Raw genomic sequence first — 15,109 nt, forward strand, 5'->3', positions numbered from 1 at the left:
AAGTTTTCCTTTAGGTTTGACCTCTCTCTTGATTACGACCTCACCAGTGCAGCTTTCATCTCCAAACTAAATTAAATGTTGTTTATGAGGCAAACTTTTGTGTATAACTATCCAGCAAAGAATGCCCAGTACAGACAGGAAGAACAAAGTCTTAGTTATAAGTTTTCCTTTAGCTTTGACCTCTCTCCTGATTACGACCTCACCAGTGCTGCTTTCATCTCCAAACTAAATTAAATGTTGTTTATGAGGCAAACTTTTGTGTATAACTATCTAGCAAAGAATGCCCAGTACAGACAGGCAGTACTACCCAAAAAAATGTCTAAAGTAAAATAAGTTTTAAGTATGAACGTACCGTGTTGAATGAACGAATTTGAAAGATGTGTCCTCGATGGGGCAGTTGCACCAAATGGCAAATTTTTTGTCCTGTAAAAGTAAAATATACTGTTAGCAAAAGATTGAAAAGAGTGAGGACATTTGTCTGAAGTATATTAGAAGTTGTAAATAGAGAATTGAAGCACTATGTATTATAGAGTAACTAGTATAGTAGTAAAGACTATAAAGTAGCAAGGTAGAAAGAGATAGAGGTCAGGAAGAAGAGAGAGATGGAAAGAAAGAGGGGAGGATAGGCAAAAAGAAAAGGAGTGAAAAGAGAGAGTGTAGAAGACAAGGGATGCAAAAGAGGGAGAGGAAAAGAAAGAAGGAAAGTAGGAGAAAGTGAGGGAAGAATAGAGCAGGAGTAAATAAAATAGAAAGACTGCTGGCAAAATCATGAAGGAGATGCAGAGTAAATGCAAGAGAGAGGAAAGGCAAGAATGCAAAATTGAAAGGGAAGGCAAGAGAGGGAGATGTATGTATGTTGCATGTGCTGTCTCAGTATATAAGCATTTGCTGCAGGATGTGGAAGAAGATATAGGGTGTGTGCAGGGACCTGTGAACAAAGTCTTAGTTATAAGTTTTCCTTTACTTTTGACCTCTCTCCTGATTACGACCTCACCAGTGCAGCTTTCATCTCCAAACTAAATTAAATGTTGTTTATGAGGCAAACTTTTGTGTATAACTGTCCAGCAAAGAATGCCCAGTACAGACAGGAAGAACAAAGTCTTAGTTATAAGTTTTCCTTTAGCTTTGACCTCTCTCCTGATTACGACCTCACCAGTGCAGCTTTCATCTCCAAAGTAAATTAAATGTTGTTTATGAGGCAAACTTTTGTGTATAACTGTCCAGCAAAGAATGCCCAGTACAGACAGGAAGTACTACCCACAAAAATGTCAAAAGTAAAATAAGTTTTAAGTATGAACGTACCGTGTTGAATGAACGAATTTGAAAGATGTGTCCTCGATGGGGCAGTTGCACCAAATGGCAAATTTTTTGTCCTGTAAAAGTAAAATCTATTGTTAGCAAAAGATTGAAAAGAGTGAGGACATTTGTGTGAAGTATATTAGAAGTTGTAAATAGAGAATTAGAGGCACTATGTATTATAGAGTAACTAGTATAGTAGTAAAGACTATAAAGTAGCAAGGTAGAAAGAGATAGAGGTCAGGAAGAAGAGAGATAGATGGAAAGAAAGAGGGGAGGATAGGCAAAAAGAAAAGGAGTGAAAATAAAAAAGGAGATAAAGAAAGGATGAGGAACAGTGCAAGTTAAAGAGAAGCTTGATAAGGAGAGAACGCAAAGAGGTGAAAAGACGACAAAGATAAAGAAGGAAGAGAGTGCAGGAAATAGAAGTATGATAGATAGATAAAGAGAGAAGCATAATAGAGAGGGAGCAAGAAGGAAGGAGAGAGCAGCTGGAATAGGGGTCAGGAGAGAGAGGGAAGAGAGAGAGCAGAAAGGAGAGAGATATAGAGGAGAGCGATAAAGTAATTGAAAAAAGGAAGAGAGAGTGCAAGAGAGAACGGGAGGAACTAGATTTTGACAAAAGAATGTGAAAAAGGGTAGATAAAGAAGAAAAGCACAAGAGTGTGAAAGTAAGATGGATAGAGTGGGCAAAATTGAGAGAAATAAAGAAGGAATACAAAAGAGCGAGATAAGGAGGAGAGAAAGAAGGAGTGGTGGAAAGTGTATGGAAGAAGAGAGGGGCAAAAGGTTAAGATATCAAGAGGGTGAGAGAAATAAAGATAGAAGGAATAGGAAAATAGAAGGTAAAAGAGATAAGCATAATAGATAAGTCGGGAGATAGCAAGCAGAAGGGGGAGGACGCAAGAAATAGAGAGCAGGAGAGAGAAGGAAAGGATGGGTAAAAGTGAGAGCTGAATAGAGAGGGAGTAAAAGAAAGTGTGCATGATAGAAGGAAAGAAGATTAAAACACAGGAGAGAGAAGGTATAAGAGAGGGCATGAAAAAAAGAGGGAGAAGAGAAGAAGAAAGAAAGTAGGTGTAATAGTGAGGGAAGAATAGAGCAGGAGTAAATAAAAGAGAAAGACTGATGGCAAAATGGGAAAGGAGATGCAGAGTAAATGCAAAAGAGATAAAGGCAAGAATGCAAAATTGAACTGGAAGTCAAGAGAGTGAGATGTATGTATGTTGCATGTGCTAGCTTAGTATGTAAGCATTTGCTGCCGGGACCTGTAAAGAAGGTGGGGATGAATATATAGGGTGAGGGCAGAAGAGAGAGGATGCAGGAGAGAGAGGGAGAGCAAAAGAAAGAGAAAGTAGGAGAAAAGGAGAGAAGAATAATGCGAGAGTGAAAGAAAGGACAGTGAATGTAAAATTGTGAGGGAGATGCAGAGTAAATGCAGAAGAGAGACATAAGGAAAGGCAAGAAAGAAATTGAAAGGGAAGGCAGGAAAGAAAGAGATCTATGTATATTGCGTGTGGTAAATGAGTTTCTAAGCATTTCCTACAGGGACCTGTAAAAAAAGTGTTGGTTATAAGTTTTCCTTCTCTGCTGACTACAACTTCACCAGTGCAGCGCTTGTACAAACGCATAAGATGTGCTTTATGAGCGAAATTTTGTGTATAACTATACAGCAAAGAATGCTCAGTACAGACAGCAATTATTAAAAAAAGAAATGTATTAAGTAAAATAAATAAAGTATTAACATACCGTGTTTATATAACGAATTTCAAATTGTGTAGTCGATGGGTCAGTTGCAACAAACGTCTACTTTTTGACCCTATAAAACAAAAATAGCATTAGCAAAATATTATGAGTGCAGGCAAAAAAAGCAGTGATTTTCTCATGCAAACTGTGCAAATTGAATCTTAGCTAAAGCTTTGCGTATTAGCGATTAATGCGTTCTAATGTAATAGTATGGCAATTATTTGCGTCACGTTACTGGTTTGTATGTGCCTTTAAAAATATAGAAATCCGCGCATGCACGTAGTGAAAATAAAACAAGGAATGTTGTCAGTGTTTTATTTAATTTCTCGCATCGTGCAAAGCAGTTTGTGAACTAAAGTTGTAACTAAACATATATATATATATGTGTGTGTGAAAGATTAGTCTTACCTAAAGAACTGAAATGGATTAACCAAAAACATGGTGAAATTGGCCAAATGTATATGCAACACAATTTAATTGTAAAGTGATACGTATTCTTACTGCAAATTAGTTTCACAGAAAGGCATACTTACATGCGCAAACATTTTCATCCTAAATGCACAGTTTGCAAACATTTATATCGTAAATGTACCTATTGGCGATGTATGAAAAAGAACTCAAAGGCATTAAACAAAAACATGTGGAAATTGGCCAAATGTATATGCAAGACAATTTAAATCTAAAGTGATACGTATTATTACTGCTTTGTTTGCGCGTATAAAACAGAAAAATGTGCTCGTAATACCGCTGCTCAAAAGAACAGATTACTTTCACAGAAAGGCCTAAACTTACATGCGCAAACATTTTCATCCTAAATGCACAGTTTGCCGATGTATAACTTTGCACTGAAAGTCGTCGTGTCTCACCTTATCCTAACTGTTCTTTATGCTCTCAGTAAATGTAACGGGCCTTCATGCTCTGACTAAATCTAGTGTTGCGACAAACACATGCTTGTGCTCATCTAACTCTCAGCCCTACGATTTGAGCATATTAAATAAAAAAGGGGACAAATTACTTTCACAGAAAGGGCTAAACTTACATGCGCAAACATTTTCCTCCTAAATGCAGTTTGCCGATGTATAACTTTGCACTGAAAGTCGTCGTGTCTCACCTTATCCTAACTGTTCTTTATGCTCTCAGTAAATGTAACGGGCCTTCATGCTCTGACTAAATCTAGTGTTGCGACAAACACATGCTTGTGCTCAGTTAACTCTCAGCCCTACGATTTGAGCATATTAAATAAAATCTGGCATCGCACAAACAAGGCATCCAAAATGTACATAATGACAAATTGGATTAAACAGCAAGGCCTTACAAAGTAAGCATGTGTTCGTATTTTCAAAGGCCATGAATAAAGTAGACCGCACAATCAAGGCATCCAAAATGTACATAATGACGAATTGGATTAAACAGCAAGGCCTTACAAAGTAAGCATGTGTTCGTATTTTCAAAGGCCATGAATAAAGTAGACATGCGCAAACATTTATATCGTAAATCCACCTATTGGAGATGTAGCAAAAAGAACTCAAACGCATTAAACAAAAACATGATGAAATTGGCCAAATGTATAGGCAACACAATTCAAATGTAAAGTGATAGGTATTATTACTGCTTTGCGCGTATAAACCATAAAAATGTGCTCGTAATACCGCTGCTCCAAAGGACAAATTACTTTCACAGAAAGGGCTAAACGTACATGCGCAAACATTTTCCTCCTAAATGCAGTTTGCCGATGTATAACTTTGCACTGAAACTCGTCGGTCTCACCTTATCCTAACTGTTCTTTATGCTCTCAGTAAATGTAACGGGCCTTCATGCTCTGACTAAATCTAGTGTTGCGACAAACACATGCTTGTGCTCAGCTAACTCTCAGCCCTACGATTTGAGCATATTAAATAAAATCTGGGACAAATGACTTTCACAGAAAGGGCTAAACTTACATGCGCAAACATTTTCCTCCTAAATGCACAGTTTGCCGATGTATAACTTTGCACTGAAACTCGTCGGTCTCACCTTATCCTAACTGTTCTTTATGCTCTCAGTAAATGTAACGGGCCTTCATGCTTTGACTAAATCTAGTGTTGCGACAAATACATGCTTGTGCTCAGCTAACTCTCAGCCCCACGATTTGAGCATATTAAATAAAATGTGGCATCGCACAAACAAGGCATCCAAAATGTACATAATGGCGAATTTGAATAAACAGAGGTCCTTACAATGTAAGCATTTGTTTGAATTTGAAAAGTTCATGAATAAAGTAGACATGCGAAAACATTTATATCGTAAATGTAGCTATTGGCGATGTACCAAAAAGAACTCAAACGCATTAAACAAAAACATGGTGAAATTGGACAAACGTATAGGCAACACAATTTAAATCTAAAGTGATTCCTATTATTACTGCTTGGTTTGCGCGTGTAAAACTGAAAAATGTGGTCGTAATACCGCTGCTCAAAAGGACAAATTACTTTCACAGACAGGCAAGTAACTTACAGTTTATGTAGAAAGGCTCCAGTCCGCTGTCTCGAAGTATACCTTCTGAGCTCGCTCGAAGAAATGTTTCTTTCCGTGGCTGTAGTCCTTTACATACTGTGGAAGACAAAAAACGCAGTTAGTTCATTAAATAACAAAAGACTTGCAAAGTTTGTTGTTAAGAACATGTAGGTGAGATGTTGTTTAGGATGTTGCTGTCTCGACATATGTAAATTGCCGATAGGAGGCTGTCTAGCCGAATGAAAAGGTCATGGATGCTGTGACTCGTTAGAGTACTTAGTGGCTATGTGCGACTTTTGCCGATCTTGAATATCAAAGCTTAGTGGTAGACGAGTTGGCGCCACGCTGCCTGCAAATACAAAAAAAAGTGCTGGTGAATATCATTTTGTTAAAGTAGAAAAACACGATAGCTGTTTGCAATAATTCCCTACACAGAAAGCACACGATATAAAATAACTATTAAAGTAAGCATAATAGAATTACGAGTGCCCATCCGTCAAATACCTGCAAGGAAAAGAAAATAGATGTATTAAAAAATATAGAGCATTCAAAGAAACAAAACAGTTTTATTTTACAAAAGACAAAATCGATTCAATCTCTTACATGAAAGGCCTTGCACCATGGAGACAGCGAGCCAAAGATCACAATAGACACGAGCAAAGGCACCAAGCAGCTGAGGCGATACAAAAGTACCTAAAAAAGAAGCCGAAAAGAGAGATTAATATCGAACAGGTTAAATAGCTTACTTGCACCACGAACAAAGCGCACGGAGGCCACGTCCGAACATATAAAGGAAACACGAGAGAGCTGCAAAACAAAAATATATTCCAAGATTATAAGCAAAGGAGCATGAAGTTACCTGTAACAAAACAGTAATTACATAACAAAGTATGTACTACGAGTCGCACTTACCTGAATAGTCAGGGCAAGATCACCAGACAAAATGGCGAACAAAAACACATGAGCTACACTTATTACTTTGGAAAAAAACAACATCACCTACCTGAAAGTCCTTGCACCACGAAGACAGCGAGTCAAAGATGACAAAACAAAATGGCTAACGGAAATAGTTACCCCCACCGCGCCGCCGACAGATTCCTGCAAATAAAGGAAAATAAATGAAGTCAGAGATTACTTTTCACACGTAAAAAAACACTCCGGGTATTCCAAAGTGACAGTAATTGTTTAGTTACAAAACACATCGCTTACCTGCAAGTCGTCACGCCACGGATGAGACCCGACACGGAAACACTAGAGAGAACAGGCCAAAAAAGAAACATTAGAAGAACATAAACCAAATAGCCTGAACACCTGTTACGTTACAATCTACAACACCTGTAAGAAAATACAAATTACATTCGAATCTATCTACACCGAGTCGCACTAATACATGACCACAGCGCTTACCTGAAAGTCGTTCGGCCACGGAGAAGGAAACCCGAACACGTCACGGCAGGCTACACGGAAACACTAGAGAGAACAGCCCAAAAAAGAAACATTAAAAGATTATAAACCAAAAAGGCTGAACACCTGTAAAAGAAATACTAATTACATTACAATTTAAATCGCGTACCTGAAATCCCTTGTACCACGGAGACGGAGACAGACAGCCAAAGATCCCATGACAAAATGGCGACCGGAAATCGTTACCACGCCGCCGCCGTTTAATTCCTGCAAAGAAAGGAAGATACATAAACTCAAAAATACCTTTTCCAAGTTAAAAAAACTCCCGGGCATTGAAAAGGGACAGTCATTTGTTACAAAACACAACATGGCTTACCTGCAAGTCGTCACACCACGAAGGAGACCCTACACAAAAACACAAAAGAGAACAGGCCCAAAAAATAAATACATTACAATATAAACAAAACAGGCTGAACACATAAAAAAAATTACAATGACATAAAAATGTAAATTACAAAACACACCATCGCTTACGTGCAAGTCGTCACGCCACGGAGGAGACCCGACACGGAAACATTAGAGAGAACAGGCGCAAAATATATAAAACAAATAGGCAAAACACTTGTAAACAAAATAAGTATTACATGAAAATGTTAATTGCGTACCCGACACGAAAACACTATTACAAAACACACCATCGCTTACCTGCAAGTCGTCACGCCACGAAGGAGACCCGACACAAAAACACTAGAGAGAACAGGCCCAAAAAATAAATACATTACAATATAAACAAAATAGACTGAACACATATAAAAGAAATTACAATGACATAAAAATGTCAATCGCATACCTGAAATCCATCGTACCACGGAGACAGACACCGAGCGAGCCACGAATCCAAAGACAAAATGGCGACCGGAAACCGTTACCACGCCCAGAAACCGTGACCACGCCACGCCGCCGAAAAATACCTGCAAAGAAAGTGAGATAAATTAATTCCAAAAACACTTCCCAAAGTTACAAAAACTCCAGCACATAAAAGATATTACAATTACATACAAATGTAAATCGCGTACCTGAAATCCATCGTACCACGGAGACAGACACCGAGCGAACCAAGAATCCAAAGACAAAATGGCGACCGGAAACCGTTACCACGCCCAGAAACCGTGACCACGCCGCGCCGCCGAAAAATACCTGCAAAGAAAGTGAGATAAATTAATTCTAAAAAACGCTTTTCAAAGTTACAAAAACTCACAGTCATTGAAAAGAGACAGTCATTTATTAATTACAAAACACACCATCGCTTACCTGCAAGTCGTCACGCCACGGAGGAGACCCGACACGGAAACATTAGAGAGAACAGGCGCAAAATATATAAAACCAATAGGCAAAACACTTGTAAACAAAATAAGTATTACATGAAAATGTAAATTGCGTACCCGAAACGAAAACACTATTACAAAACACACCATCGCTTACCTGCAAGTCGTCACGCCACGGAGGAGACCAGACACAAAAACACTAGAGAGAACAGGCCCAAAAAATAAATACATTACAATATAAACAAAATAGACTGAACACATATAAAAGAAATTACAATGACATAAAAATGTAAATCGCGTACCTGAAATCCATCGTACCACGGAGACAGACACCGAGCGAGCCAAGAATCCAAAGACAAAATGGCGACCGGAAACCGTTACCACGCCCAGAAACCGTGACCACGCCGCGCCGCCGAAAAATACCTGCAAAGAAAGTGAGATAAATTAATTCCAAAAAAAGCTTTTCAAAGTTACAAAAACTCACAGTCATTCAAAAGAGACAGTCATTTATTAATTACAAAACACACCATCGCTTACCTGCAAGTCGTCACGCCACGAAGGAGACCCGACACAAAAACACTAGAGAGAACAGGCCCCAAAAATAAATACATTACAATATAAACAAAATAGACTGAACACATATAAAAGAAATTACAATGACATAAAAATGTAAATCGCGTACCTGAAATCCATCGTACCACGGAGACAGACACCGAGCGAGCCAAGAATCCAAAGACAAAATGGCGACCGGAAACCGTTACCACGCCCAGAAACCGTGACCACGCCGCGCCGCCGAAAAATACCTGCAAAGAAAGTGAGATAAATTAATTCTAAAAAAAGCTTTTCAAAGTTACAAAAACTCACAGTCATTCAAAAGAGACAGTCATTTATTAATTACAAAACACACCATCGCTTACCTGCAAGTCGTCACGCCACGAAGGAGACCCGACACAAAAACACTACAGAGAACAGGCCCAAAAAATAAATACATTACAATATAAACACAATAGGCTGAACACATAAAAGAAATTACAATGACATAAAAATGTAAATTACAAAAACACACCATCGCTTACCTGCAAGTCGTCACGCCACGAAGGAGACCCGACACCAAAACACTAGAGAGAACAGGCCCCAAAAATAAATACATGACAATATAAACAAAATAGACTGAACACATATAAAAGAAATTACAATGCCATAAAAATGTAAATCGCGTACCTGAAATCCATCGTACCACGGAGACAGACACCGAGCGAGCCAAGAATCCAAAGACAAAATGGCGACCGGAAACCGTTACCACGCCCAGAAACCGTGACCACGCCGCGCCGCCGAAAAATACCTGCAAAGAAAGTGAGATAAATTAATTCTAAAAAAAGCTTTTCAAAGTTACAAAAACTCACAGTCATTCAAAAGAGACAGTCATTTATTAATTACAAAACACACCATCGCTTACCTGCAAGTCGTCACGCCACGAAGGAGACCCGACACAAAAACACTACAGAGAACAGGCCCAAAAAATAAATACATTACAATATAAACACAATAGGCTGAACACATAAAAGAAATTACAATGACATAAAAATGTAAATTACAAAAACACACCATCGCTTACCTGCAAGTCGTCACGCCACGGAGGAGACCAGACACAAAAACACTAGAGAGAACAGGCCCAAAAATTAAATACATTACAATATAAACAAAATAGACTGAACACATATAAAAGAAATTACAATGACATAAAAATGTAAATCGCCTACCTGAAATCCATCGTACCACGGAGACAGACACCGAGCAAGCCAAGAATCCAAAGACAAAATGGCGACCGGAAACCGTTACCACGCCCAGAAACCGTGACCACGCCGCGCCGCCGAAAAATACCTGCAAAGAAAGTGAGATAAATTAATTCTAAAAAAAGCTTTTCAAAGTTACAAAAACTCACAGTCATTCAAAAGAGACAGTCATTTATTAATTACAAAACACACCATCGCTTACCTGCAAGTCGTCACGCCACGAAGGAGACCCGACACAAAAACACTACAGAGAACAGGCCCAAAAAATAAATACATTACAATATAAACACAATAGGCTGAACACATAAAAGAAATTACAATGACATAAAAATGTAAATTACAAAAACACACCATCGCTTACCTGCAAGTCGTCACGCCACGATGGAGACCCGACACAAAAACACTAGAGAGAACAGGCCCCAAAAATAAATATATTACAATATAAACAAAATAGACTGAACACATATAAAAGAAATTACAATGACATAAAAATGTAAATCGCGTACCTGAAATCCATCGTACCACGGAGACAGACACCGAGCGAGCCAAGAATCCAAAGACAAAATGGCGACCGGAAACCGTTACCACGCCCAGAAACCGTGACCACGCCGCGCCGCCGAAAAATACCTGCAAAGAAAGTGAGATAAATTAATTCCAAAAAAAGCTTTTCAAAGTTACAAAAACTCACAGTCATTCAAAAGAGACAGTCATTTATTAATTACAAAACACACCATCGCTTACCTGCAAGTCGTCACGCCACGAAGGAGACCCGACACAAAAACACTAGAGAGAACAGGCCCGAAAAATAAATACATTACAATATAAACAAAATAGACTGAACACATATAAAAGAAATTACAATGACATAAAAATGTAAATCGCGTACCTGAAATCCATCGTACCACGGAGACAGACACCGAGCGAGCCAAGAATCCAAAGACAAAATGGCGACCGGAAACCGTTACCACGCCCAGAAACCGTGACCACGCCGCGCCGCCGAAAAATACCTGCAAAGAAAGTGAGATAAATTAATTCTAAAAAAAGCTTTTCAAAGTTACAAAAACTCACAGTCATTCAAAAGAGACAGTCATTTATTAATTACAAAACACACCATCGCTTACCTGCAAGTCGTCACGCCACGAAGGAGACCCGACACAAAAACACTAGAGAGAACAGGCCCCAAAAATAAATACATTACAATATAAACAAAATAGACTGAACACATATAAAAGAAATTACAATGACATAAAAATGTAAATCGCGTACCTGAAATCCATCGTACCACGGAGACAGACACCGAGCGAGCCAAGAATCCAAAGACAAAATGGCGACCGGAAACCGTTACCACGCCCAGAAACCGTGACCACGCCGCGCCGCCGAAAAATACCTGCAAAGAAAGTGAGATAAATTAATTCCAAAAAAAGCTTTTCAAAGTTACAAAAACTCACAGTCATTCAAAAGAGACAGTCATTTATTAATTACAAAACACACCATCGCTTACCTGCAAGTCGTCACGCCACGAAGGAGACCCGACACAAAAACACTACAGAGAACAGGCCCAAAAAATAAATACATTACAATATAAACACAATAGGCTGAACACATAAAAGAAATTACAATGACATAAAAATGTAAATTAAAAAACACACCATCACTTACCTACAAGTCGTCACGCCACGGAGGAGACCCGACACGGAAACATTAGAGAGAACAGGCGCAAAATATATAAAACAAATAGGCTAAACACTTGTAAACAAAATAAGTATTACATGAAAATGTAAATTGGGTACCCGACACGAAAACACTATTAGAAAACACACCATCGCTTACCTGCAAGTCGTCACGCCACGGAGGAGACCCGGAGACAGACAGCGAGCCAAGGATCCCGACCGGAAATTGTTACCCCCACCGTGCCGTCACAAAATACCTGCAGAGAACAACAAAAAAAAATACGTCATTAAACATTTCGGCTGGGGCATTCAAAAGAGACAGTCATTTATATTACAAAAGACACCATCGCTTACCTGCAAGAAATCCCTTGGACCACGGAGACGGAGACAGACAGCGAGCCAAGGATCCAGACCGGAAATTGTTACCCCCACCGTGCCGTCGCAAAATACCTGCAGAGAACAACAAAAAAAAATACGTCATTAAACATTTCGGCTGGGGCATTCAAAAGAGACAGTCATTTATATTACAAAAGACACCATCGCTTACCTGCAATTTGTTCCGCCACAGACAAAGAAACCCGACACGTCAGCAAAGGCAGGTCCCGGCAACCTGCAGAGAACAACAAAAAAAAATACGTCATTAAACATTTCGGCTGGGGCATTCAAAAGAGACAGTCATTTATATTACAAAAGACACCATCGCTTACCTGCAAGAAATCCCTTGGACCACGGAGACGGAGACAGACAGCGAGCCAAGGATCCAGACCGGAAATTGTTACCCCCACCGTGCCGTTGCAAAATACCTGCAGAGAACAACAAAAAAAAATACGTCATTAAACATTTCGGCTGGGGCATTCAAAAGAGACAGTCATTTATATTACAAAAGACACCATCGCTTACCTGCAATTTGTTCCGCCACAGACAAAGAAACCCGACACGTCAGCAAAGGCAGGTCCCGGCAACCTGCAGAGAACAACAAAAAAAAATACGTCATTAAACATTTCGGCTGGGGCATTCAAAAGAGACAGTCATTTATATTACAAAAGACACCATCGCTTACCTGCAAGAAATCCCTTGGACCACGGAGACGGAGACAGACAGCGAGCCAAGGATCCAGACCGGAAATTGTTACCCCCACCGTGCCGTCGCAAAATACCTGCAGAGAACAACAAAAAAAAATACGTCATTAAACATTTCGGCTGGGGCATTCAAAAGAGACAGTCATTTATATTAAAAAAAGACACCATCGCTTACCTGCAATTTGTTCCGCCACAGACAAAGAAACCCGACACGTCAGCAAAGGCAGGTCCCGGCAACCTGCAGAGAACAACAAAAAAAAATACGTCATTAAACATTTCGGCTGGGGCATTCAAAAGAGACAGTCATTTATATTACAAAAGACACCATCGCTTACCTGCAATTTGTTCCGCCACAGACAAAGAAACCCGACACGTCAGCAAAGGCAGGTCCCGGCAATGCCGGACCAGAATCGGGGGCGTTCCCGGCGTCGCGTGACGTCGGCAAAAGCCAAAGAATCTCGGGAACGCCCCCGTGTCTGGTCCGGCATTGACGGACAGGCCCCTCATCCAATGGCTAGGCTCCATTTATGGAGCCAGCCAATGAATGACGAGGGCCGACCCAAACCCACACACAGTACTCATTAGGTTTTCGCCTGCGCGAAAAAGCTGCGCAGAGCGCAGCTTTCGCCAGGCAAAACCCAAAAAGTTGGGGGCACAGGATGACTTTGCAACAAGGCTTCTTTCTGCTCCTGTATTGGTTCATTCTGCACATCTCTTGCTTATTTCTGCACCTTTCATCGTCTTTCTGCACATTTCCTACCTCTGTAGGCATAGTTAGAAATTAGCATTTAAAATATGTTTGAAATTCACTGAAAAAAACACAGCTTTCATGGACGTCATAGTTAGAAATTAGCATTTAAAAAACCTTTAAAATTCACTGAAAAAAACACAGGTTACAGGGATGTTATAGTTGGAAATTAGCATTTAAAAAAACATAGAAATTCATTGAAAAAGCCACAGGTTTCAGGGACGTTATAGTCAGTTGGACATTTCACTCATACAAAACCAGAGAAATTCAGCAGTTATAGTTAGTTGAGCTAACTATAACTCGCGCCCCCGGAATTCACTACTGATGATGTCACATATTACATCATTCATGACATGGTCAGTGACATCACTGATGACATCACTGATGACATCTCAAATGACATTACTGTTGACATCACTGATGCCATCATCCACATGATAACCTGATGCACCTCCTCACACCCTAATATAACCTTTGATACACCTACTCTAAAATACAGACTACCATTTTTTAAACCATAGACACAACAATACCAGTTACTACATATCCATTCACTGATTCCTAAGTCTACACACACATCCACTCATTTACCCATACAGTCACTCATACATGCGGTCACTCATCAGTACAACACTATCATATGCATTCATACACCTATAGAGACACTCACACACCGCCACTCATCCATAATGTTACTCACACACCTAGCCAGTCATGCAAAGAATTAATCACACTTCCATTTACTCACATATACAGTTACACAAACACCACCTCACTTATTCATACAGATACTAACACAAACTTACTCTCTTATACAATCACTGATACAACCACACACTCATCCATACAGCCACTCTCACAATCACTCACTCTCACATATAGTTCATGTATATACTCCAAAACTCACATATACTGCCTTTCACATATGTAGTTACTTACAAAACGTAAGTAAACACATTCTTAGGAGAACTAGACTAAAAAACCAATGATCAACTAACTAGTCACTGTCCTTAGGTTATAGTGCAGCATGGTACTCACTGTAAGATCACTTTAATACCCCCCTCCGGTAGTAAGTGTTTTATAAATACAGTTACAATACAAAACAATGTAATATCACTTTAATAACCCCCCTTAGTGTGTGTTTTATAAATGCAATTAAAATAGAAAACAATGCGAAACGATAGTCAAATATAAATATGTGCAAATAGTGATAATTTGTATGCAAGGGAGGGTTCAGCATAAACGTAGTTTTCGTGAGGCACTCTAAATGATCATATTATCAACAGAGTTCCCTGTGTACAAAGGAAGTTTACTGGACATCACTTTCTGCACTGGTGACTGGGCAGGTAGGGTATGGAGGAACAGTTGCATTGCAAAGGAGGACAGTGTAGGAGCTGAATAACTTGAGAAATCTCCCTGAGAAGTAGAGGGACAAATATAAAGGAGAGAGTACTTATAATAAGGTATAAATTAGAAGGGTAAGAATGTGGGTGTGGTCACTTATTAAGGGTTCATGATACCAACATACCATGATATGACAAGTTTAACTTTAGAT

At 39.4% G+C, this 15,109-nt stretch overlaps 1 protein-coding gene and 1 long non-coding RNA gene across 2 annotated transcripts in view; both read right to left on the reverse strand.

The window, feature by feature from the left end:
- LOC147708021 (uncharacterized) overlaps window positions 1-6,531 on the reverse strand; it is a 28,863-nt gene extending 22,332 nt beyond the window's left edge. Inside the window, exons 1-3 of the mRNA XM_086925696.1 lie at window positions 6,448-6,531; window positions 6,139-6,228; window positions 6,019-6,039 (exon numbers count right to left, since the gene is read on the reverse strand). Of these exons, the coding sequence (XP_086781822.1) occupies window positions 6,019-6,039; window positions 6,139-6,228; window positions 6,448-6,531 (195 nt within the window). The remainder of the gene's footprint in view (window positions 1-6,018; window positions 6,040-6,138; window positions 6,229-6,447) is intronic.
- Window positions 6,532-10,930: 4,399 nt separating this feature from the next.
- On the reverse strand, window positions 10,931-12,891 carry LOC147708022 (uncharacterized). Its single transcript, XR_015296484.1, has 3 exons — window positions 12,435-12,891; window positions 11,540-12,274; window positions 10,931-11,323 (listed from the first exon to the last, which is right to left on the reverse strand). It is a non-coding gene; the product is annotated as an uncharacterized LOC147708022 (long non-coding RNA).
- Between the last annotated feature and the right edge of the window lie 2,218 nt (window positions 12,892-15,109).

The sequence above is a fragment of the Lissotriton vulgaris genome, chromosome 6 (assembly GCF_964263255.1).
Source record: "Lissotriton vulgaris chromosome 6, aLisVul1.2, whole genome shotgun sequence".
Lineage (NCBI taxonomy): Eukaryota > Metazoa > Chordata > Amphibia > Caudata > Salamandridae > Lissotriton > Lissotriton vulgaris.